This window comes from Gymnoscopelus braueri (genome assembly GCF_963280865.1).
Source record: "Gymnoscopelus braueri genome assembly, chromosome: 9".
Lineage (NCBI taxonomy): Eukaryota > Metazoa > Chordata > Actinopteri > Myctophiformes > Myctophidae > Gymnoscopelus > Gymnoscopelus braueri.
In genome coordinates, this window is record NC_137610.1 from 38,282,819 (window position 1) to 38,308,449 (window position 25,631).

Consider the following 25,631-nt stretch of genomic DNA (forward strand, 5'->3'; position numbering starts at 1 on the left):
TTTCTATTCCCTCTCCATTCTCTGTTTAACACACATTCTCTTTCTCCCTCTTTCTGTCGTACACATTCAATTTTGTCATTCTTGCTCTCACGTTCTCGCTCCGTCACTTCTATTTTCAGTGTGGCAGCAGCAGTCTAAATTACCAGAAGTCATTGAAATGACAAATTGTGCTGTAGTTGAGCCTCCTGCTGAAGAGCAAAGGTCGGCAGGCTAAGAGCAGACCATATAAACAGCAACTACTTTATGGGAACAATGGCTTATTTATTGGTTTTATTGATTCTCACATTTATGACTGTAAGCCCCACTGTCTGCGGTTTGTCATTGTAATGGCGGGATATCAAAATGATATACACCCTGATTTGTTTTTAACATTACATTCCAAGAAAGTCAATTTGCCTACTTTCAAACTCTTGACAAAATATGCTTTTTATAGTCATACAAGGTGTTTTTGGAGGTTCTCGAGAATAAAAAAAACCTACTGCAATTCCATTTAACCTGTAGTGAGAGAAACTGTATGACAACTCCTGTGTACAGCTGTATTGTGTACATGATGTTATGATTAACCCTGCCCATGGCCATACTGTATGTAGCTCTGAGTATACACAGAAGCTGGTATGTTTTTTTTTACTGGATGCAGCATTAAATTGTGTCGATTGGTGAAGATATATCATTCAGGATTATTTATGTTATCATTCTCTGCAAGTATAGAACATAATGTCCTGTCCATTCCAGTAAAATGATGATTACCTGCCAAAACTGCACTTAGAAGTGTTTCATGTGACTGAAACACTCTTAACTCATCACTATCATTACTGTTGTGTGTTCCATAGCAGTTCTGAAATCACACAGAAAGTTGAAGCTTTTCTTTTTTAAGTAGCAATTGGACAGTCCCTGCGTCTTTGTGGGGGAAGAAGGCAGATACTGTGTACTTGTGGTGTCTGAATCTGTTGTGTGACCTTTGAGCCTTTCTCCCATCTTCAAGATTCCTTTCACATTGTACTCTGTTTTGTGGTACCCAGTTAAGTATAAACGTCTTAAAAATATATAGATATATTTAGTAGCAAATGGCCTAGCACCAATTCATAACGAGTCACATTGCATTCTGAGGTTTCATCCCCTTCATGCGCCTACAGCTTTCTGTGTGTGGATAACAATGTTTGTGTACAAAGCAGTAAGAAGTTAACTATTTGAGACAACTATACTTCTTGTGAAAGAAATATGTTTGTATCTGTGTATGTATCTGTGTGTTGGTGTGTACAACTCAGAAGGCAGTCAAGGCACAGCTCTCAGCCAGGCCGAAGTGTGTGTGTGTGTGTGTGTGTGTGTGTGTGTGTGTGTGTGTGTGTGTGTTTGTGTGTGTGTTTCTGCAGACTAAGAAAAAGCTAAGGTAGCAGGTGTGTGTTGCTGATGGGGCAAGCTGTAGGAGAACTGCGTCCAGAAGCAGGACAAGGCACAAAAGCATGACTTTGCGTGTGTGTGTGTGTGTGTGTGTGTGTGTGTGTGTGTGTGTGAGAGAGAGAGAGAGAGAGAGAGAGAGAGATATGACACAATCTATATACATTACTGGAGTCAGCCAGTCTGATTTTCAAAATGAGTCCAGCTCAATGCAAAAGCATCCTATAAATGCCATTATGTGCAAAACAAGATACAAAATATTGAAAGCAGATGAAATACAGTGACGATTATGTTAAGGGTCAACGTGTGGTTATACAATATACTGTAGATAATACAATATTACACATCCTGATGGAGCTGATCTGAACAGTGGAAATACATATCTCTTCATCACCAGTAGGACCCATTACTGTTGACTGCCATTCAAACATCAAGTCCAGTCATTTGAATGTACAGTATGTGTTTGTCTACTCAATTATTTAGCAGGATTGTTAGCCAGCTAAAATCATGGTTAAAAACACAAGCAAAAACTATTAAATCATTGTTAATAACAACAGCCTCCTAATGTTATGTGGTTGTATCCCTGTAGGTCTCACCTTTAGTAATGACTCATGTAATTACAATGTGAACGATGTGCTTCAAGCTAGACATTTTGATCTTAAGCTGATGCTATTTCACAACACCAATGCTCATGTTTCTCACGTTTCCGCTAGCACAGTGGTTCTCAACCTTTTCTGGATCAAAGCCCACTTGAAAATCGTGAAAACGTTTGCGGCCCACCCATCTGACCACTTAACATGAACTATGTGCTATTTTCAGAGCATGTTTATTTTAATGATCAATTCTATTCTGGCTTGTATCAATGGAACTAACACAATACATACTGTAGTTCTTATTGGTACAGTATCACTATGAAAACATTTTTTTTCAAGGGTTTCAAGAAAATACATTATTTGTATAAATGTTTTATATTATCATTTAAATCTTAGTGTTTTGCCAATTATTTGGGGACCCACTTGCAGTACCAAGCCTCTTTGGGTACTTACAAAAGCGCTACAGTAAATATATTTGAGATATTATTATCATTACCCTCACAGTCCACCACAGGTTGAGAACCACTGCTCTAGCACTCTTGGCTCATAAACATTTTGTACTCTAACATTCCCTCTTTAGACCACAGATTTTAGACCACACAGCCTGATTGCTCATTCTTTTACACTTTTGAACATAGTCTTATAACACCACTAGGACTTAGTGGCATACACAAAACAATAACACCTCATAGGCATTGTTTACTCCACTTATAGTAACACTTGCTTATAAGCCACAAGCATGCTCTTCTTGAACAACTCTCATGCCCTTTTCGGATGGATTTACAACTGACACTCAAAGCGATTTTTTAATTTTCATGTTTTCCCTCTACTTGTGTGAAACTGTGTGATTCCATCATGAACGTCTTTTGTGTCTATGTGAAAATGTAAGTAGCTGATTTAAGTGCACTAGGTATTGGTTTGATGATTTTAAACAAACACTGGGGGTCACATCATGTATCTTTTTGTAAATATATAACTACAGAATAGAAAGAAAAAAATCCTGATCTGAGCAACAAGTGTAAATCCAGAGTATGATAGTCTAGGCTTTAGGCTTAGAGCGGCATATAAAATTAACCAATCAAATCTTCACTCTACAAGTGGTAATGGTATAGTATGTTAGGAGTCATTCAATTTGCAGTTTTAGGGCTGCCAAAGAGAAATGCCCAAACTAAGTAGCTGGGTAAGCAAAGTTCAGGTTGAAGAGTGGCAAAAAGTAGAAGATGATGTTCCTCCTTTGGTTAGGTGTCTTTTATTTCCATCCATCTTAAAATGCAGCAGCAAACCAGTCTCACGTCCAGGCACTCTATTCTCTCCCGTCTTCCTCAGTCATAACCTTGCCAGACCGACTGAATTCTGGTCCAGAAAACAAAGCATTCTCAGCTCAGACGTTTAACTGTGGATGTGGATCTGTGGGGGACGTGGTTGTATTGTTATATACCTGCGGTGAAGCCTTGGCAGCATCTGACAAGGGATCCCAGGAGAGGGAATCTTGGCCTTGTTACTACAGTCTTAGGCGGCCGGATAGACTCTGACAGGATGCAGACATGTGGTAGGGTTTGGCTCTATTGGTGGCTGAGACGCCAGCTAGGGTTGCAGTTAGCCTCCTGCAAGTGAAAACAGCCAGGGCAAGAGTGTCTCTGTGGCACCGTGCAGAATACTGAACAGAGCAGAGGATAAAGACCAGCGTGGGCAAAGACCTCTATTTTACAAACCAGTACAGTTGCACAAAGAATGTCATTGTTTGGAGCCTTTATTATCTCAATGTGTTACTTTTACGTTTTGATAAAACAAAACAAAAAAAGTTACATTTGTGTTGATCTTGCACAACTCTTTCTTTGTCCAGGGCAAAGTACCTGCAAGGGATGCATAATAAAGTAATGCATAGGCAGGGGAGGGAAGGGGAGCTTCAGCCCTGACCTTTATGTGCCCAACTGCCCATACTGTATGTTGGCAGATGTTCAGTTCACCGAGTCCCTGCTGCTCACCAACATCCACAACTCCAGCTTAGATTTTAACGATGCCATTGTCATAGTCTGCCATTCACACATTACACATGACTGTAAAACAATGGCCTCAGTGACAGCTGATCCAGCACCTGCTTTCTGTGTCCTTTTCAGTAGCAAATGCAGTGTTTTCCTCTGTGTATTGATTTCCTTTGGAGGGCCTGCTGGCAATGCTGCTATCAATGTATCAAGATGCGATATCCTTGGTGTGAGCAAGCCAGTGTAGCAGTATAGCTACCTATACCTTCAGTTCAGTTGCTCACAGCACTCCGCTCTTTAGTGGTTTCAGTGCATTCCTCGGTTAAAACGAGGCAGTGTGGTGATTTTTCCTCCCCCTGCTAAAACGATAACCACCTAGGTTATCGTTTTAGCACTCCTGAATGGAAATGCTTTTAATTGCTGATTTATAGATCTATTCACCAGGCCTCCCTCCACCTTTTCCCCCAGACTTTTATGTGCCACAGTAATGAAAGACATTTGGAACAGCTGTTTTCAATTTTTGTGGCTCCAAAAGTGTATTCTCCCATCAAAGCTGTGGCTGTTAGACTCTTCCCCAGGTAAGATAATTAGGGATCTCTCTGCTGTAACACTTTTCACTACCAGTTGAACGTTTAAAAGATACAACTTCTCTTTCGCTTGGCACAGATTCCATTTATGCAGCAGCAGTTTGTATTGCTCCTCTCTCCACTTAATTTCTTTACTTTAGTTCACAAACTGCTGCAAAGTGAAAGGAAGAATATACAATGCACTCTAAGCCGCATCTACTGTATAGCATCCCAGAGCCAAGCCAGCATTCTAACATGAAATCTAAGGTATTTGAGGTGACGTGTTGGCTACTTTCCACGGAATACAGTGATTTTGCCAGCCTTGGCCAAACGCTGGATGATTTGGGCTTCGTAGTCTGCATCGTGGACGCCAGTTATGCGGAACTCTCCAGAGTAGCGGTTCTGCTCCCAGTAGTGGTGCCAGTTACCCCGACTGTCTGCCCCGAAACCAAACACATTCACCTACAGAAGCAGGATGGAAAGGAGAAAATTAGGTCGAGATGAGCGTGATGTGTTTGTGTGTGTGCGTGCGAATGAGTCTTCATGCATTATGTATTGTGTAACCGCAAAAAAGTATGGACAGATGTGTGTGTGAATGAAAGAAATAAAGAGAAATCATTCTTCAATATTATTAAATTTGTATTGTATCTCCACCAGGCCGAAGGCAACGGGGGGAATTATGTTTTTTCCCTGTCTGAGTGTCCTCAGCTAATCTCGCAAACCACTGGGGCGATCAGCAGCAAATTTCAGGCGCATGCTGCCAGTATGCCATGGAATTAAAACCCTGAATACTTTTCACATGTATATGGCGACCATAGATGAATGGTAGAAAAGCTTCTACTGCTCACTCTGCACCCACTACTTAATTTAATAGCACCCACTGCTCCTAATAGTTAGGATGGGTAAATGCAGTGGACAGAAAAGTATCTCAAAATGTGCAGTGACAAATAATGTATTATTATTATTATTATTATTATTATTATTATTATTATTATATTATTAAATGAATATTTTTTAACATTTTGTGAATGTTCTAGTTTCTAGAACTTTCCAGTTTCAGCAACAATAGCAGATCTACAAGCTCACAGCACACGCGTTATGAGCTTTTATTCTTTATATATTTTATTTTTTTCTATTTTTGGCAAAGCGATCAAGGGGAAAGAAGGAGTGGGTCAGGTATAGACCCCTGGGGTACTCCGGTCAAGTATATAGGGTTTAATCAGTTAATGCAGATAAAGCTCAACTAATTGAATTGAACCAAGACAAACTGAAGTGTTACTAACCTCGTCACAGACGTGCAAAGCAAAGAACAACACCAGCATGCCAGTGGAGGGGTAACGTCCATGATGTTTGGTCCAGTGATCATGGATGTACTTGAAAAATGCTGGGTTGAAGATCTGGACCTGGATGGAATACACAAACACAGACACACAAACATTTAATAACTGGTATTTACAATATGTTTTAATCTGAGCTACGCAGAGCCAAATTTGGGTAATTATGAATTAGCATTTCAATTTATCTCAAACCTATCCTGTGCTCCAGCAGAGCTAGGGAATTAATTCTAATCTCACCAGTGGGAAAGTTTCTTTCTCCGCACCTACACCCCCACCCCACCCACCATAGATTTTATGTTTGTTAAACCAATCCCAGGCATTCCAAAAGGCCATTACTCAGCTGGCTAGAAGATATGATTGATAACTACTCCTTAAAGGACCACTCCACCCATTTTCAACCTATCTTCATATAATTGGTCTTCACTAATGCCCTTTTTTTGTTTACATGCCCTGTGTCTCAGAGAACGGTTGTGGACAGTTTAGAAATATGCCTACCAGTGATATCTATAGGCAGGTTTGGTCATTTCAAATAAGATTTCAAACGTTAATTTGTTTTAATTAATGCAACAACAATGGTTTCTATTTTCCGCATGCTAACTTTACATGAGAATGGCTATAGTTTCTATTAGCTTGGAATCCCCATCATCATTGGTAGTTACTGTAGGTTTCTGAACTGTCCTGAACCTTAAATTGGGAGTTGAAGTGTTTAAAACCTCTGCAGTGTCCAAGGGTCCTTTTACCCTTGAGTAGATTTTACAAGGGTTTTGTTACTTTACATTGAATTGCATCACTGGACTACTAGACTAAAATATGTGACCTCAACAACTTCAAACCTTCAAGTAATTACAAAATGTATTCGCTTCCCTATTACTTGAGTAATACTGAGTCCTTGACTAATAGGTTTTCTACATGGCACTGGTGCTGGTGGATTAAATCTATTTGGGGGTTTTGTTCCAGTGACGTTTTCAACTTTTAAACAGGCCAAATCTATTGGTGGCAGAGATTAGTTTGGGTATATTTATTTTCATGGATTAAAAAGCAAGCAGAAGAGTGTTTAAAAACAAAGGGAGGGATTATGATCCTTCATAAACTAGAGGGAACAGATGATATGATTTCAGCAAAGCATGGTCACTACAGTATGTGTTCATAGTTCTACTGTACTGTGTGTGTGTGTGTGTGTGTGTGTGTGTGTGTGTGTGTGTGTGTGTGTGTGTGTGTGTGTGTGTGTGTGTGTGTGTGTGTGTGTGTGTGTGTGTGTGTGTGTGTGTGTGTGTGTGTGTGTGTGTGTGACTAACATAGAGAAAAGATTTGGGAAAAGTAATAATAGTAATAATAGTAATAGTATATAGACATACAGTGCAGTGCATATTAGGGTTGACCTATGCGAAAATATTTAATTGTGATTTTTTGCGATAATCTTTTTTAGTCAAACTTCAATTACAGTTTTACTGGTTTACAGTATAACCACAACACCAGATACTGTCAACATATAAACTGATATTTAAAGGACCATACCGGTGTTACTGCATGTTCACCAGATTTCCCTATTTTATTAAATCATATTTTCAGGAGATAAACCCCCTGGATAATATTCATGTTGCATTGATGAAGTCATGGATGTTTGAATTTCGTTCATAAAAGAATATTTTCTGCATCTTTTTCGGCAAGACTTCTTAAATTAATCTGTGCCCTCAACTGCATTAAAAAAAAAAGATAATGTACTGTACTCAATGACTTTCTGGAGCAAATATTACCCAAAGCACTAGAATACCTTGTTTAAAAGTACATTTTGGACCCCCTGTCTAATTGCAATGAACTGTAGCCTCTACAATTTGAAAATTGCAGTAGTTCATATTGTGATTTGTATTTTTTGACCAACTGTTCAGCCCTAGAAGTACATATACAAAATATAGTATGTATTGCATACAGTAGGTATACATTATACCTTGTCTTTGTCCACACGGAGAAACTGCTTCACCGGAGCATAGGTACTGAGAGAGGAAAAGTGAAATAGGGAGAGGGAGAAGGTAACAAAGAGAGAGAGGGAGAGAGAGAGAGAGAGAGAGTGACATTGAGCCAGTACTCTATGTGATTGCTGTGTGGTTGTAAATTTAAACTGAATGAGGGATGACTGACTGTTCCCGCTGTCTGGTTCCCTGGGTTCTCGGAGCTGAGCATCAATCAAACAACTGCTTATGCATGCTTTTCTGTGTCTTATATGTCTGAAAGAATGCGTGCCCAAATGTTTCTTCACTGGTGCTTGAATGTACGACATGTTTCCTAATCGTATGCTTTTACTGTGCACGAGTGTGGTACCATGTTTATCCCTTCACAATTGTGTGCGTGTGCCTTGACAATGTGTCTTTTTTTTTGGTATGCATTATACAGTATATCTACATGCTCGCTGCCCATGTCCGTGTCGGTGTGTTCTCTCACAATCGAATCTGGCCAGTGGACAGGGCACTGGTGATCCAAAGCAGATCCAGCGTTTTAAAAGGAACGAGGACAAAGCTGACATTGGCTGCCAGGTTCTTGGCGCTCTCCGGATACATGAAGTGGTGTGTTGTATGGCTGCCCACGTCCTCCTCATAGCCTACTGTAGGGGCCAGGTTTATCCTACGAGAGAGACAGAGAGATTATGAACCACAGATACTGTACATGTAGTTGATCAGGTGGAGTGATAGGCATACAGTACATACATACATACATACATACATACATACATACATACATACATACATACATACATACATACATACATACATACATACATACATACATACATACATACATACATACATACATACATACATACATACATACATTTTTGATGCCAATCCGGTAGTGCTTTGAAAATGTATAATAAGAACTGTATACTCAATTCTGTATTTGACAGACAACCAGAGAAGAGGGGGACATGTGGTCCCTCTTCCTAGTGCCAGTCAGGGGCCAAGAAGCACCATTCTGGTCTTGATCTAACAGCAGCCGAGATAGAGACCACTGACTGACAGATCAATATCAGCATGAACAGGGTGACTGACAAATGGACAAATGCAAAGAGTCAGAGAAACAGAACACCGAGCCAAACCAAAGAGATGAGATACTGCCTATACAGGTCTTCAATACAAGCACAATGCCTGCTGCTTTCATTACACACACACACGCACGCACGCACGCGCGCGCACACACACACACGCACACGCACACGCACACGCACACGCACACACACACACACACACACACACACACAGGTTTAGACAACTCCCAGCTGCTGGCTTGTCCTCCCTCTTTCTCCCTGTTGTTCTCTTTTGCAGCCCTGCCCTCATCACATCTCTGCATTCCTTTAGTAGGCAAACAGTAATGATGTCTTTGATAGCTTGTTAATCTTTGTAAGTCTCTTCAGTGATGATCTTTGTCAGTGTAGCTGTAATTAGTCTGTTTTTTTCTTTTCTAAATTATTGGGCCTCATTCACCAACCGTTCTTAAGAAGAAATGTCATCTTAAAAGTTAAAACCCACTTGCGCAGTAAGTACCCAAGAGGATTCTGACATTATTGACATCATTTATTTGTTCTTAGGGAAGAACAGGATTTATGAACACTCAAGAGCACACTTAACTCTCTCAGTGCCACGCCCCGAGATATCCCGAGTTTTTCCCGAGTACCCTCAGTGCCAGCACGAGAAATCCCGAGTTTTTACTTTTGACTGTGGTCGCGCTATGCTGTTTATTTTTCATGATCACTTTCGCTTCCTGACTCCTTCAGACTCATTGGGTTCCGGTTTCATGACGCAGATTCCGTTTCCGGTTCTAATTTCTTTCCCGCGATCATTTTCGGCCAGAATAGGGAAAGTCACGGTTTTTCACACGGTATAAAAAACAAACGGAGAGGTCCACGTCTACTCTCTTTGGTCTGGGTGACGATCAGTCATCGTAGTCGTGTATCACATCGTAATTTAGCCCGATCAACGATTGTCAAAAATGTCAACATCCGGTTATGACCGGATATGACGTGAGCCTGTTTGGGAGGGGGCGAGTGAGCCAGCGAGATCATCAATGTGTCGATTTGTTGCTCTCTACTGGTAGAACTGTATTATGGGTTTAAAAACCCAATCAGATCATTTATTTGAATGAAAAATTACAAAATTTAAAAATTTAAAAAAAGGAAATTGCTGGCACTGGGGGAGTACTTTATGAAAATACTCTTGGCACTGAAAGAGTTAAAGGAGGAGTTCACCCAAAAAATTACGTATTTTCTATCAATTACACACACCATGAAGCCTTGATTTCATGGATTTATTTTAGTTTTTGTGGCATTCCTAAGACAATAATTTGATGACCGTGTGTATTTCCGGTAGGAGACACAAATAATCTACTTTGTGTCTCCTACCGGATACATTAGCCGGTAGGAGACGGGAATCAAATTATTAGCTTAAGAATGCGACAAAAACAAAAAAGAATCCATGGATTCAAGGTTTCATAGGGTGTGCAATTGATAGAAAATAAGTAATTTTTTGGGTGAACTCCTCCTTTAAGTACATTTGAGTGTTGACATGTTTGTGCAAAATAATTGGCTGTTTTCTTCAATTCTACAGTTGTATAATATAGGATTTAAATAACAATATGTTTATCATTTATAATATTTTCTTATAATATATAATAATAATATAGTTATTTTCAATATTTTACAAAGCATTATGATCTTTTAAAACAAATAAACACTACATTAACACTTCAGTTCACATAAATTATTTTAATGGGGCCATCCTGCAGCAGTACTGTACCTCCATCTGTTCAATTGGCCCATGTCTGTTCCCACATGTGGTCGTAGACATCCAAGTCACGTTATTTATAGGCACAAAGTAGGCCTACTTCTGCACTTACTGCTGCTGTAAGAAGTTGCAGATCAGGCCCTGAGGAGAGAGCTTATCTTCCAGGACCATGCAGATCTATTTGAAGAGAGTAAAGAGTACCTCTTTAGGCTACCAAGAGCTGTCCTCATAGAGCTTTGCAATAGTTTTGGAGCCAGCACTGCGGAGCCATCCAGAACGGTCTAAACCTGTACTTTCCACCTTGGGCTTTTTAGCCACTGGGACATTTCAGAGGGTGCTAGGAGACATTGTAGGCATACCAAAGGCATCCATCGGCCACGCTCTTCTGTGAGTCGTGGATGGAATAACTCAACTAGCCACACAATACATAGAATTCCCCAATACAGCAGCAGAACAGGTCCCAGTCAACGGAGGTTTCCATTCCAGTACTGGTCTACTCAACACGCACGTGCACATTAAGGCTTAGGCTACACGTACATGGAACTTTTTCTAAACGCACATTTTTGTCTGCGTTTGGGCCTTTCAGCCACACGCAAACTGTGTTTTTGGCCGCTAAAACGGATATTTTTGTAAACGGATAAATAAGTGAAGGTTTTCCAAAACATGCGTTTCAGTGGATCTGTGTGGACATGTAATCCGGAGATTTTGAGAAACGATGACGTCATCCCGCATTCGCACATGGTCATTATAATAATAAATAATATAATAATACATAAACACCAGACCGCTCATGGTCATTATAATAATAAATGAAGAGAGAGAGAGAGCAACACTTACAGTCTATGAAACAAGGCACGCTCATTTATGGCAAAATAATGTCATAATTAATAATAAGACAGTGGTGGGAAAAGTAGCTCATTCACTGTGTGATGAAAACCCTCTTTCTCTGCGCCGAGTAGCACACACGGCACGCACACGGGTTGAATGTGGGGTCTGTCGTCCTAAAACACAATCGCCCCGGGTCAAAATCCAGCGACCATGGAGCGGCCGCGGTTGGCCCGCTCAAAAGGTGCGTGGGGCGGGGAGTTTTGGGACGATGGAATGAATTGATGAAGTAAAACTCATCTGTTTGCGTAGCCCTGAAACATGACTGTCATACCATGACAGTCATGGTGCTTAGAGTCCCTGCTTTATGGTGGTGTTCGATTTTTTTTTACATTGCCAACTCTCACATGTACATAAACGTTCAGATTTCAAATATAAAGTGCTTACCCCTGAGCCACGGACGTTACAAGGCGATCCGGACCGCGATAAGTACCCGTATCTCCCGTATTGTTCAATAAAAAGCATTTTAATCCGATCGCCGGCCATTTTCTCCAAATTTTCTCCGATGCTTTCAACAATGCGACACTAATGGTTGGGGGGTGTATTGCACTCTGATACATTACCAAAAAAAGGAAAAAAAGAAAAGAAAATGGCCGGCGATGGGATTAAAATGCTTTTTATTGAACAATACGGGAGATACGGGTACTTATCGCGGTCCGGATCACCTTGTAACATCCGTGGCTCAGGGGTAAGCACTTTATATTTGAAATCTGAACGTTTATGTACATGTGAGAGTTGGCAATGTAAAACAAATTGAACACCACTATAAACCAAGGACTCAGCGTCATGTGAACCATGGCTACTGTTTGCGCTGCAGCTGCGCCCTGATAATGTTGTTTTCGTTTATGTTCACGTATGCTCAGTGGTGATGCTATTAAAATAATGCATCTATTGCAGTATTGGGCCTTAACATGTGATTAAAAATATGTATAGGCTATATGTATTTGGCCCCTCATATATAAAATGTAAATATAAAATCTGATATAAAATTGAAACTTGCAGCTGATCAATGCGTTTCTGCGTCTACGTGTGGACAGGGATTTTTTAAAATCTTTGTCATGTGGCCAGGGATTCTTTTTAAAAACGGAGGACTAAAATATCCGTTTAGTAAAAGATCCATATACGTGTAGCCTAGGCCCAGGCACCCTATTCAGATCCGTTCCCGTATCTCAACCGCGAGCAAAACCACTCCATAAATGGCATAAATGGCACTCTGAAATTCCTTGTGAATGAAAATAAAATGTATTATTATTTATTATTATTATGAATGTACAACTCGTGCGACCCCCAGAACCACCTTCTGAGCGCTGTCTCCTGCTTTCCAGGAGGTTGATTGATCGATTGAATACTTCATTAGTCAGAAATGTAAACAGCACGAGGTAGAGTCAGACATTAAGGCTAAAAGGATAACACCAAAAAGTCCTGGGGACTTGTTTCCATTGTGGTCCTATGTATTCAATCCATCAACATAAAAAATAACACAATAATACATGTCATCAACAAATACAAAAAAACACTATATGTACAAAAGAGAAAATGGAAAAACGTTGGCAGTGAATGACACCTCCTTTCTATGGGAAATTGCATTTACCTCCCCTTGTGGTCTCCTGATATATGTTTTTTCAGGCTAGTTTTGAAAGAAGCCAGTGATTCACATCGTGCACACAACTCTTAAACTCAACACATTTTACAAAACAGTTTTTCCAAACCCGTTCAATGAGCCGTGCGTATCCAGCAGCTCCTTGTTCAAGGCACATAAAAGGAGCTGCTGGAGACGCACAGCTCATTAGTAATTATACATTCTAGCAACAGTGGGCTTCTATTTCTACAATAACTCGTTTTATTAGGAGATCGAGGATCTGTCCTGGCCCCCTGGTTAATGATACCCCTCAGCAGGAGGTGTCCTTCAATCAGCAGCATGGACGTACTTCACCATCAGCGCACCATTGGCATCTTAAAAGGACACTGAATGTGTTTAGAAACAGCAGGTGGCAATCTGCTTTACAAAACAGGGAAGGTGTGGGTGGATAAAGAGAAAAGCTGAGAAGGAGTTTTGCATTTTTATCATCTTTGGGCATCTTAATGATGATAATGATGGCCTACGTCTTGCACAGCATCGCATGGTGTACCACTTCTGCCTCAGACACAACAAGTCTGACAGCAAGTAATAGCGTGTTTTTAAATAATGTAGCTTTAAATTAATCTGACTTTTACAGTGTGATAATTTATAGTTCTTTTTTAAGTGACGCTTTTTAAACACATGTTGAAGAAGAGAACAGCAGTTATTCACAAAAATAATCACCTGCCTTTAGTTTTTACAGACTGGCGTTGATGTGTCACATGGTCCATGGTACAGCTGAATGTTTTAGATAAAATGTACCATAAAATAAAAGAGCTTCCTGTCTGATTCTGAGATAGAAGATGGCCTAGCAGATTAAACCACTGACCGGTATCTCTCCAATAATGGCCCCTATGCGCGGGTCTGGCTCAAATAACTCTGAGCAAAGCCTGTCCCCCTCCAGTGGTCAGTATCTCTCTTCTGTTTGGCAAAATACTGTATCATTTTGGCCTCAGATTTGACATCAAGCTATTTTTACAGTGTGGTGCTGAAGGGGCCGTCCATCCAGAACAGGGTCTGTCTGTATCTCTGTCCCCACAAAATGACAAAAGTAGACCACAGCGAACCTGCTATGCAGACCAACAGGTCTATTTTGTGGATTGGCAGGATGTTTACCTAATTGGGATAAATAGCCATGTGCTTTCAATTTACAAGGACAAATTATTAGAACTGAGTGAATGTGAACAATTCTGCAGTTTAAGAACACTTCATTAATCCGATGTAGACTTTTCTTCAGACATTTCTCAAGAACAATTTGAATGAAAAACTATTGGTGAATGAGGCCCATTGTTTTTTGTAAGTGCTAATAGTCTGGTAGACCATAATTTTGGGGTATTATTTATTTCTGTGAGTTTTGTCCTTGCTTTGTTGATTGATTGATTAATTGATTGATTGATTGATTGAATACTTTATTAGAAGTTTGCAGAAAAAAAGCACATGAATTGATTGAGTTGATTTCCATAGTCTGCGAGTGTATGTAATGTTGTTTTAATTTTTGTTTAGTTTATGCCTAGTGTATAGACCAAAAAGACCAAAAAAACAACAACATTGTGGGTAGGGATTGGGTGAGGAATAAGTAAATGGAACCATTAAATCCATTAACTCCGAGTTAAATGTTTAAATTAACATATAAACAGTATGTATGTAATGTATGTAGTGGACAAGGACTAGGATGTTTCAGACGGGGAGCGATTGACGCGCCTCAGTAATTAATTTTCAATGAGAGGCGGGCGATTATTTGGGACACGCAGAGAAGTTGAAGGGCGGAGCGGCACGGTCCCGTGAAATTCTCGCGCTCGTTTCATGCACACGCCGCGGGCGACAAGAGCTGGATTGTGGTCAGCTTTTTTTCCACGCTACGCGCAGGAGGACAAAACAACAATGATGGCGGCGCGATCCCCGCTGATCCAAGCTAGATCCAGATATGCAGCGCCATACTTGAACATAATCACTAGGCCCTGTCAAATGTAATGTATGCTTCCCTTTCTCTTTCCTCTCATCTGTTACTGAATCCAAATGTCAACACTCCAGACTAGCGGACGTTGACTGATGTCAAGTCTGCAAGGGCACAATTTTGCTAATGAGACAGGATTTCAGACCTCACTTTTTGCAGAGGATATGACCAGTGACAAGATCTGCCACAGGAAGCAACAATATTTCCTCTTAGTTAGATGAAAACCGATGTTTGTTCAAGTGACCCTGCATGTTATAACATGCAAATAACCATGTCAAGAAATGATTAGGCCTATTATGTATGAGTGCAATATCAAAACTCACTACATCAGTACAATTATAAACGAAGTAAACAAGATTAAAAGTCTAAAAACCCTGCTACCAGCCCCTAGAGTCCATGCAGTACCATATAGTTCCATTTACAGTACCCATGTTGTTCTTTGCTATTTTACATCTGAAATGTGCCTATAGATGAAGACAAATGATGTGTGCTGTGTTGACATTTTGTCCTGAGGGTGGCACTAGAGGAAAAGCCATGGGGTCGCCAAATCATCAGGGTTCATCTGCTGGGGAACACAGAAGTGCACAGCAAATTCCATGACAATCCAGCCAGTCTATTGAGATACGCTACGGTGCCCTCACATCTAGAGTTCAACTGATGGCCATATATGGAGCTCTATATCTGTCAGTCCTTGTCCCTTTTATGCCCATATATGGAGATCTCTGTATATGTCAGATGTTTCTGTCAGTCCTTGTCCCTTTTATGCCCATGGAGATCTCTGTATCTGTCAGTCGTTGTCCCTTTTATGGCCATATATGCTGACTGATTTGTTAGGGCCTGATGCCATGATGACACATTTAGGTTAGACAACACAGGCCATAGCTGCATTGGGAACTTCTTATATGGTTATGGCTGATCATGGTGACATGAGCTTGACGATGTGGTTCGTCCCCCTGCCCATTCTCCCGTAAGGCAATTTTAATATAGGAAGATGTGTCGAAATATTGGGGAGGGGGGGGGAGTATTATATGTATTTGTATTATGTATTATATGTGTACCCACTGTTCCGGTTACCCTCAGCTCTTATCAATGAAGGTCGATAAGGTTAAGCCAGTCGTCGCATCAAGGCAGCATGCAGGGCATTTGTGTTGAACATCTGTCCACTGCGTGATGACTATAGCCTGCCTATAGCTACTGTAATGTAAAATCACATAAAAGGATTTCCATAATCATGGATTAATTATCGAGCTACACTTTGTTCACTGTTGCTGAATGACAACAGTAAAACTTTGTCACAGAGGTAAGTTAATGTTATATTTGAAATGCAGTGTTGAGCTGATTGCAATGGTCTCTAAAGCATCCTCTGAAAATATGATATAATCGCGGTAACTGCTTCAAGACTTGAAAGCAGTTTGCGTGTGACTGCTGTGGCTACTGTATGTAGGGGTTTGACACATGCGCCCTCTACTGGGAACAAGACCAGGAGACCTGGTTCTGCCAGACCCAGACTTCACATGACGTGTCAGCCTGTGTCTATGCCCATGTATGGACGAAAGGGGGACAGACTTTTATGGCTGGGGCCTAAGGACAAAGTGACCAAAATCTGTTTTTTGCCCATGTATGGAGAAAACAGGTACAAAACATGCCCATGTATGGACGAAAGGGGGACAGACTTTTATGGCTGGGGCCTAAGGACAAAGTGACCAAAACCTGTTTTTTGCCCATGTATGGAGAAAACAGGTACAAAACATGCCCATGTATGGACGAAAGGGGGACAGACTTTTATGGCTGGGGCCTGAGGACAAAGTGACCATGCCCATGTATGGACGAAACAGGTACAAAGCCTCATGTAAGCCAGACCCCCCTGGGTCCGGCAAAAATCAGCGACGAAATCTGCATCACGCGATGGTCGGTGACGTAATATGCGTCACGATAGAGTACTGCGCTACTGAGCGCACTACTCAGGCTAAATGTGTAGGAAATTGAACAGGTGGTCTGCTACAACATAGCTACAACATAGCAGAAAAAATAATAATACCCAAACTCTGCCCCTTTGTCCCCCTTGGCTAATTGTAGTAAGAAGATGTTGTTTGGGACCAAAGTGCTGGATGGACTGACATTGGCATCCTTCGAGCCACTAGCAGGGCTAAAAAATAAATAAATCAGTGTACGCAAATAAAATCACATTTAGACTATATGAATTGTGTATCACTTACATTAGAAGACCATCTGTGGTTGTTTATCAGCCATTTTTCTAAGTTTTAGTATCGCTTCCTTGATGTCTTTTATATTGTACTTTTTTTTTTGCAATGAAGTTTGTTTGGGCAATCCTACTAACAACATCTTGTGAAGACTGCACCAAAACTTCTTCTGGAAGTCTGCATGAGCCCCCCTATATGGACTTGATGAACTGTAGAATTGGCCAGCCCTAGCTGCTCTACACTTTCTGCAAGTGCAGGGAATTGCAGACATTTGGATTCAGCATACATCTGTCCTCCTGCCTCTCCCTCTGCTATCTACCTGGCTGCTCCCCATTCACAGTTTCAATGTGTTCCTCCTCTTTTCAATCCTTCCCTTACAGTACTTCTGTATGTCACTTTGCAATAGAGAGGGGGGGGGGGCTTGCTCATTCTTGCCCTCTATCACTATTCACCATTCCTGCACATCCAGCCTCCACTCCACTTGAGTTTCTCCCTTCCTCTCTCCCCGCTTCCTTCACTCTGAATCTAGACTTCACATCTCTTCCTCCGTCCCTCCACCAATACATCTATCCATTCACACCGCCATGTCACACCTCATGATATAGTTGTGTCCGTCTATCGTTGGTCCATATCCTGCTCCGCGGAGGTTTCCAGAGTTCCCCACCACGGCACAACGCAGGCAGCGGCCTGGATCCCACGACCCATAGGGGGACCGGCCCGGAATCACCTGGGACAAATAAGAGCAGTGACATCACATGACTGCTAGTTATACAAAGGCTAGGTACAATCTTATCTGTTAGAGAGTGCCAATTAATTTACCCATCCAGACTCAAATGTGCATCTTCCTGGGCTATTGTTGAATGGTGTCTGTGTCCCTCGCTTCCTGATACTCTCTCACCTTTCCTTCTGTCTGTCTCAGTAATGAAACAATACCAGCAGGGAATGCAGTGCAAACTTCCCTTCAAGAATGAAACAATATCAGCGGGGAATGCAGTGCCAAATTCCCCTTAAGAACAAATGTGTAAATGTCATAGCGGATGTGAACTACCTCTATATCTCTATTATAGGACATGTGATAGCATTAGCCTGAGCTACTCTCTAACCTTTCCATCTGTCAGTCTCAGTGATGAAACAATGCCAGTTGGAAATGCAATGCCAACTTCCCTTTAAGAATTAAACAACAATACCAGCAGGGAATGCAGTGCCAAATTCCTGTTGAGAATGAAACAATATCAGCAGGGAACGCAGTGCCAACTTCCCTTTAAGAACAAATGTGGAAATGTCATAGTGGATGTGAACTACCTCTATAACTCTATTATAGGACATGTGATAGCCTGACCTTTAGCACAGTCCTAATAACACATCCTGCCCATAATAGTCCTAAATTCTTCATGTTACCCTACAAGGGAAATAATTGATACTACTGATACTACTTCTGTCCTGGAGTAATTCCCCTGAGCTAAGCCGGGAGATTTGAAAAGAACATCTTTATGCAGAACCACTGTGCCATTTTTATAGAAAAGCTTGTGAGTAGTTTTTTTTGAAGGAAATTAGGTGGGTCACACCAATGAAGATTATCTTCTCTCTCTTCCCTTCAGCCATCCTTCAACAGCGAGTGAGGAAGTGCATAGGAAAGAAAGTCTTACTAATGAAATAAAATAAAATAATAAATAAAAAATATATATCTACTCACCTGGAACAACCTCAGCAACACCTGCTGAATACTGTGCGGCTTGAACTGGGGCTGCAACATCTATGAGGAGATTGGGAAAGGGTTGGGGGTGTGTGTGTGTGTGTGGGTGTGGGGGGGGGCATAGAAGGAGGCAGGGTATTGTTAGGAAAGGTGCAGTCTATTGCAGAGAATACATCTCACAACTCCAACTTTTGGTCTGGATGTACTGTACATGCATGTCTGAGTCTGAGACAGTAGTGTGTGTGTGTGTGTGTGTGTGTGTGTGTGTGTGTGTGTGTGTGTGTGTGTGTGTGTGTGTGTGTGTGTGTGTGTGTGTGTGTGTGTGTGTGTGTGTGTGTGTGTGTGTATTGAACAAAAACTATAGCAGTGATTACTTTCAGAAAATATCAGAATATATAGAGCTTTAACCTTTTAACAGAAAAACTAAACAAAACAACAACAACAACAACAAAAAAATATCGCTTACACTAGCTTTAAGGCAGTTAAATAGAGGATCAAAAGAGAGAAAGAGGCCAGGAGAGGACAATTCTCGCTTGGCAAAGATTAATAAAAAGTTATAAAGACCTATAAAGACAAGCTGAACCAGCAAAACCTTTACTTGCAAGTAAAAAAAAAACATTTCCAGCCACGGGCAGGTACACCTGTGTATTGTTCAGTTAAATGTGCTAAGTTCACCTGACATGCACCTGAGTTTATTTGCATACTGTGCAGGCCACCAGCCGTCCTCTGCTGCACACCTGTCATCATCAGCAACTTTCAGATGTGTAAAAAGACTACTTTTATACTGGGAAGTGACAGCAGAGGACAGGAAGAGTCTCTCTCCTGGCTGGATGGGTTAAAATGGATAGCATAAACAGCTAGAGGAAGGGACGTGAAAAGACCGCAAGAGGGATGAGAGGAGAGGCGAGAGAGTGAGACCAAAACAGAGTTAGAGAGAGAAAGAGTGAGTGAATGAGAGAGGGAGACAGATACAGTAGAGCTATAGAGTGAGTGAATGAGAGAGGGAGACAGACACAGTTGAGCTATAGAGAGTGAGTGAGACAGATAGCGATAGATAAGAGTGAGACACAAATTGAGTTAGAGAGACAGAGCGAGAGACAGAGGGAGAGATAGGGCCCTATTAAAATGATCTACGGTACAAGGACTAAAGTGCATAGCACAAGTGCATTTGAGTGTGTCCAACCCCAGTTTCGCTAATTAAATGGTGCATAATTTGGGTTCAATATAAGGCGCAAAGTATCATCTCCCACTCCCTTTAAGAGCCAGCTTTGCCGGCTGTGTGTATTTGCGCATGTTCAGATGAATCACGCCTTCCTACGTCCTGTAATGTGTCCTAATTTAATTCCAAGACATCTGTGATATCTTGACATAACAACTTAATAATCACTCATGCTCATTCTCTTTATTTAAACCACATATTAAAGCATGACATGGACGTAACATCTGTACAGCTCTGCATACTGTACAGTAATTCATCATAGTCCAAGAGACATCCATGACACATGACAATGTTAGGACGATAACTAAATTTATAACGATAATGACATGAGCATCCACTAAACTGAGGACACACTACATATGTGTGTTTCATGATGTAACACTGTTTATTTGTATCTGATTTTTTAATCTCTGTGTTGTTGTCTATGTCCTCACTGGACAAGGTTAATCGGACAAGGACACTCGGACAATCGGACACTGGACAAGGTTAATCGCATGCTCGAATTAGCAGAAAAAAGCTTCCTCGATGACAAAATTGAGGAAAATAAAAGCAAACCACGAGAGCTTTGGAAGCTATTCAACAACCTACTAGGCTGCAGCAAGAAATTGAAAACCAGGTTTACAAACATAAGCCTCAAGGTGAATGACACTCTCATCACATCCAAACATGAAGTGAGTAAAATCCTCAACATATTCTTCACGACCATAACCTCAGATTTGGTTGAAAAACTTCCCCCTCACTCTGGGTGCTATGGTGAAGAGCATGTTGACTCATTTTACAAAAAACAGGGTGTACGGAAAGATGATTTTAAACTCTCCCCTGTGAAAACAGAAGAGGTGTTTAAAAAATTGAGTGCTCTTCATCAACACAAAGCCACAGGCCTCGACAATATCCCCGCCAAATTTCTAAAAGACTCGGCCGCCTCCATTGCTCCAATCATTACCCACATAATAAACCTCTCCATCATACAGGGACGGGTCCCTAACGATTTCAAAAAAGCAAGGGTGACCCCTCTGTACAAAAAAGGAAACAAATTAGACCCTGGCAACTACCGCCCTATTTCTATTCTTAGCTCCATCTCGAAAGTCATGGAAAAAATAGTCTATGAACAGGTCGATAAGTATCTTGCCGAAAAAAATCTAATTTACAAATTCCAATCTGGTTTCAGAACAAACCACTCCACTGACACATGCCTTCTCTATTTGAACGACTCTATCAAACAAGATGTCGACAAGGGCAAATATTGCGGCATGGTCATGCTGGACCTCCAGAAGGCCTTTGACACCGTCAATCACCCAATTATGATCAATAAGCTCAAAGCAATAGGTTTTGATGATACGTCAGTGAACTGGATGAGATCCTACCTGGAAGGGAGGGAGCAAGTGGTGGAAGTAAACGGCACCCAGTCCCCCCCCCCTCCCTGTGACTTGTGGTGTCCCACAAGGAAGTATACTAGGACCTTTACTGTTCCTGATATATGTGAATGACATGTCATCGGCCTGCGACTGCAAGCTGTTCCTGTTCGCAGATGACTCGGCCCTGCTAGTCTCGGACAGGGACAGGCTGCAGGTTGAGAAAACTCTCAGCTCCGAACTCAACAAGATCTGCATCTGGCTCTCTGACAACAAACTTTCATTACACCTGGGTAAAACTGAATCCATCCTCTTTGGGTCCAGTCCTAACCTTAGCAAGGCAGAGAGTTTCACGATCAAAGTGGGTGATGATGTCATCAAAAGAAAGGATGAAATTACCTACCTGGGCTCCATCTTGGAGGCAAACCTCTCTGGTAACAAAAACGCAGAAAAAGTGATCAAAAATGTCAACCGAACAACACGCTATTTGTGGAGGATTGATCGCCTAGTCAGTAAGAATACTCTGAAGATTCTTGCAGGGGCCCTCATTCAAGGTCATTATGATTATGCATGCACTTCATGGTATCACAACACCTCCAAGGCCTTAAAAACAAGGCTCCAAACATCCCAAAACAAACTTGTAAGGCTACTTCTTGGCCTCAATCACAGAACCCATCTAACCCCTGCTCATTTTGCTAGGATTGGATGGCTTAGGGTTGAGGACAGAGTACAGCAACTTGCTATGGGCCTGGTCTTCAAGATACACCACAACATTGGGATCCCCCTGTATTTGTCAAAATACTTCAAAAATGTTAATGAAGTCCATGATCATAACACCAGAGGCAGCTCCACTGATCATGTTCAACCCAGATTTGGCTCAACTAAGGGTATGAACTCGTTCTCATGCTATTCATCAAAAATGTGGAATGCCCTACCAAAAGGAGTAAAGGAGTGTAAAACCCTACTCACTTTCAAAACTGCCCTAAAGATACACCTTCAGGAGGCTGCAATTCGAAAATGGCCCCTGTCTAAGTCTTAACCTACCCCTCCCTACCCCCCCTCCTTCATTTTCCTCTTTTGTATATATATATATATATTTTTTTCTCTCGTCATACCAGTAACCTGAAAGCTGATTGTATGACATTCTGTATAGTAGTGTGTATATCTGCCTGCCTCTTATATTTCATCATGATTTGTGTGCATGGGGTTCTCATCTTAAACAAGCGTAATGCTTAATGAGGGTTTCCAGTTTAGTAGACCTTGTATTGTGAATTTGTACTTCCATGTACTGTTATGTACTGTCATGTACTATTCTCATGTCTTTCTAAATAAACTACATCAATCAATCAAAACTGTATTGTCTGATTCACCGCCTTTTGCGATTATTTTAATGTTGTTTTATGCTTCTGCTTTTCTTTTTTGCTTTATTGTCAAATTAGTTGTGACATTGTAATGTGATTCAAATGTTTGTTATCAGGGCGTCCTTGAAAAAGAGAGCTTGCTCTCAATGGGTTTCCCTGAATAAATAAAGGAAAAAGAAAGAAAGAAACGATGATTCTGTAATCAGTGGCTGTGTCGGAGCTCCAACATGGATTTTGATGACCTGTTACTGTATGCTGTGTTTCACAGAGACAGATGAAGAAAAGCAGGTCTTTGAACATATTTGAACATATTTCTTTGATCATAATTTCTATCAGCGACAAAGAGTAAAAAAAAGGCATATTTTGACATTTTAGACACGCAGTTATGAGATTCCCTGTTCTTGCCAAAATGATGACACTGTCTGTGAGCCCACGTTTTCTAAATCTGGGCACAGACAAGCGCTTAACTGTGTCAACATGCGTTCCTGCTGTTGAAAATTGGCAAATCGCATTTTCTTCTTGGATCTTGGTTTTGACTGTAAGAGGGACAGCTCTGAGCTGCAAAGAGAATGGGCGACATGGTCGATGACAACGTGTTTTATTTACTTTCGTGTTTTTCCATGAGCGCCTGCAAACAAAAGAAAATGCACATACTGTACGTGGACAAATGTACGTACACACACGCACGCACGCACGCACGCACGCACGCACACACACACACACACACACACACACACACACACACACACATTTCTATCAGGGCACAGGTAGCCTCTTAAAAAGCACAGTTCTCTCCATCAAACCTTTTTGTTTTTTCTTTTGTTCCTTCTATTGTCTTCTACACAGCAGTCTCTCTCTCTGTTACCACTGCATTCCACCCACCACTGGCCTTAATTCTGTTTTCCCAACACAGGCCCTCTCATTCGCTTTCATTTTCATTTACACGCTTCCTCTCCCTCACACATGTACAATGCCCCCCACACACTTTTATCATTCCTCTCTGTCTCTCCACCATACCCTCCTCTCCAGGATGCGTATCGTCGCTGTCGGGAAGAATCTCCATAATTCTACTTTTTATGTTTTTTTTCACACATTAATGCTCTACTTCGTCATACAAAGAGTATCACACAAGGAGTGAAAATAGCCTATCTACAAGATCACAAAGCGTCTTATAGACCTGCTATTTTCACTATTTTAAAATGTTTTTAAAATAATAATGAAAAAGGAACGGTTTCGGACATACAAGGTTTCCATCTGACAGCGACGATATGATCTAGCACTCTTCACCACCAGTGTTGATCAGAGGTCTCTCTAAATCTCTCTTTTTCTCCTCCCCCTCTGCACTCCTCTTTTTTCTCTCTCACTCTCTCTATCTCTCTCTTGCTTGCTAATGGCTGCTTCTCTTTTGGCATCTCTTTCCATTTCCCTTTACCCTTCTCCGTCCACCTCCTCCACCTTGTCCCCGATCTCCTCCCCCTTGTCCCCTTCTCTCCCTCCTGCACATTCATACCTTTTCCTCCTCTTTCCGTTTCTCTTTCCCTCACACTGTTCCCTCTTTCTCTCTCTCAACATCTCTCTTCTTTTGCCTATACCTTTCCATCTCCCTCCTCCTGCTCTCTCTCTCTCTCTCTCTCTGCTAGATGCCAGTGCCAGGCTGGCACAGTGCATCACTGTTGTTCAGGGGTTACTAATTCTTGGCAGATGTTTCAGTGGGCAGCGATGCCAAACGTTTTCCCCTCTCTCAGCTGCCTTTTGCTTCCTAAATTACAGACTGCGTGGGACATACCTTAAATTAAATTCCGTCCTTTTCTACCAGGACCATTCTGTCTTTAAAACCTTTTTTGTTGTTGTTGCTTTTGTTTAATGCTTCATTCTTTTCTTTATTGAGGCACCTGTAGCCTAACGTAATAGTACATGCACTGCAATCCTGTATTTGACAGTTCCTTTCCGTTCTTTTTGAATGGCCGTTGGTTGTTTTGATAAGGCATGTGCTCTTGAAATGACCAATGGAAGAAACACATGGGTACATTTTGGAGATTCCTGTATTTTTGTTAGTATTTTTATTATTTTGCTGTTGTTAGATTAGTTGAATATTGATGAATTCACTTATTGAAATGCATGCTGTGCCTGTGACAACTGTCAGACAACTACAAAAATAAGAATAATTCAGTACTAAAAAAAAACAAAAACACAAAAACGAAAAAAAGAATTCCTAAGCCACTGTTGATTAGACATCTCTGAATTCCAAAGCCTCTTAACACTCTGCAGCTCTTTCTCTCTCCCTTGTTTCAGTGTACATGCTACATAATCACAGGCCTGGCTGGTGTTTCATTTGTAGGACAAAATAGCTTTCGGAGGTTTGACTCTTGATGGCCATCAAATAGCCAATAGCTCCTGATAGCAGTTATGTCTTAACTCTCGTGAATTGCTTTCTTACCGGTTCTCTTCAACAGTTGTTTCTCATTAGATGAAACCCAGAGATTAGGTGGTGGTTCATATGAGTTGAGGTGTCAAGTGCTGGTGAACGATGTATCCCTTCTCGTTCCCTACTCTTTCCTTCATTCCTTTTCATCTCCCCCTTCCATCCCTTCTTCCAACGATACCTTTTTCTTATCATCCAATCCACATCGCTTCCCAGGAGCTTGCTCAGCATCCCATTCTACGTGAATCATGTGAAAAGCCTATTGCCTAATGTTACATTCAGTA

The 25,631-nt window shown here is 41.2% G+C and overlaps 1 protein-coding gene across 1 annotated transcript in view; it reads right to left on the bottom strand.

Moving 5' to 3' along the window:
* Positions 1 to 255: 255 nt before the first annotated feature.
* st3gal2 (ST3 beta-galactoside alpha-2,3-sialyltransferase 2) overlaps positions 256 to 25,631 on the bottom strand; it is a gene marked incomplete at its 5' end in the record, with an annotated part of 31,580 nt that continues 6,204 nt past the window's right edge. Inside the window, 6 exons of the mRNA XM_080438163.1 lie at positions 256 to 4,998; positions 5,820 to 5,939; positions 7,819 to 7,864; positions 8,310 to 8,489; positions 17,894 to 18,027; positions 18,994 to 19,053. Of these exons, the coding sequence (XP_080294289.1) occupies positions 4,825 to 4,998; positions 5,820 to 5,939; positions 7,819 to 7,864; positions 8,310 to 8,489; positions 17,894 to 18,027; positions 18,994 to 19,053 (714 nt within the window). The 3' untranslated portion in view covers positions 256 to 4,824. The remainder of the gene's footprint in view (positions 4,999 to 5,819; positions 5,940 to 7,818; positions 7,865 to 8,309; positions 8,490 to 17,893; positions 18,028 to 18,993; positions 19,054 to 25,631) is intronic.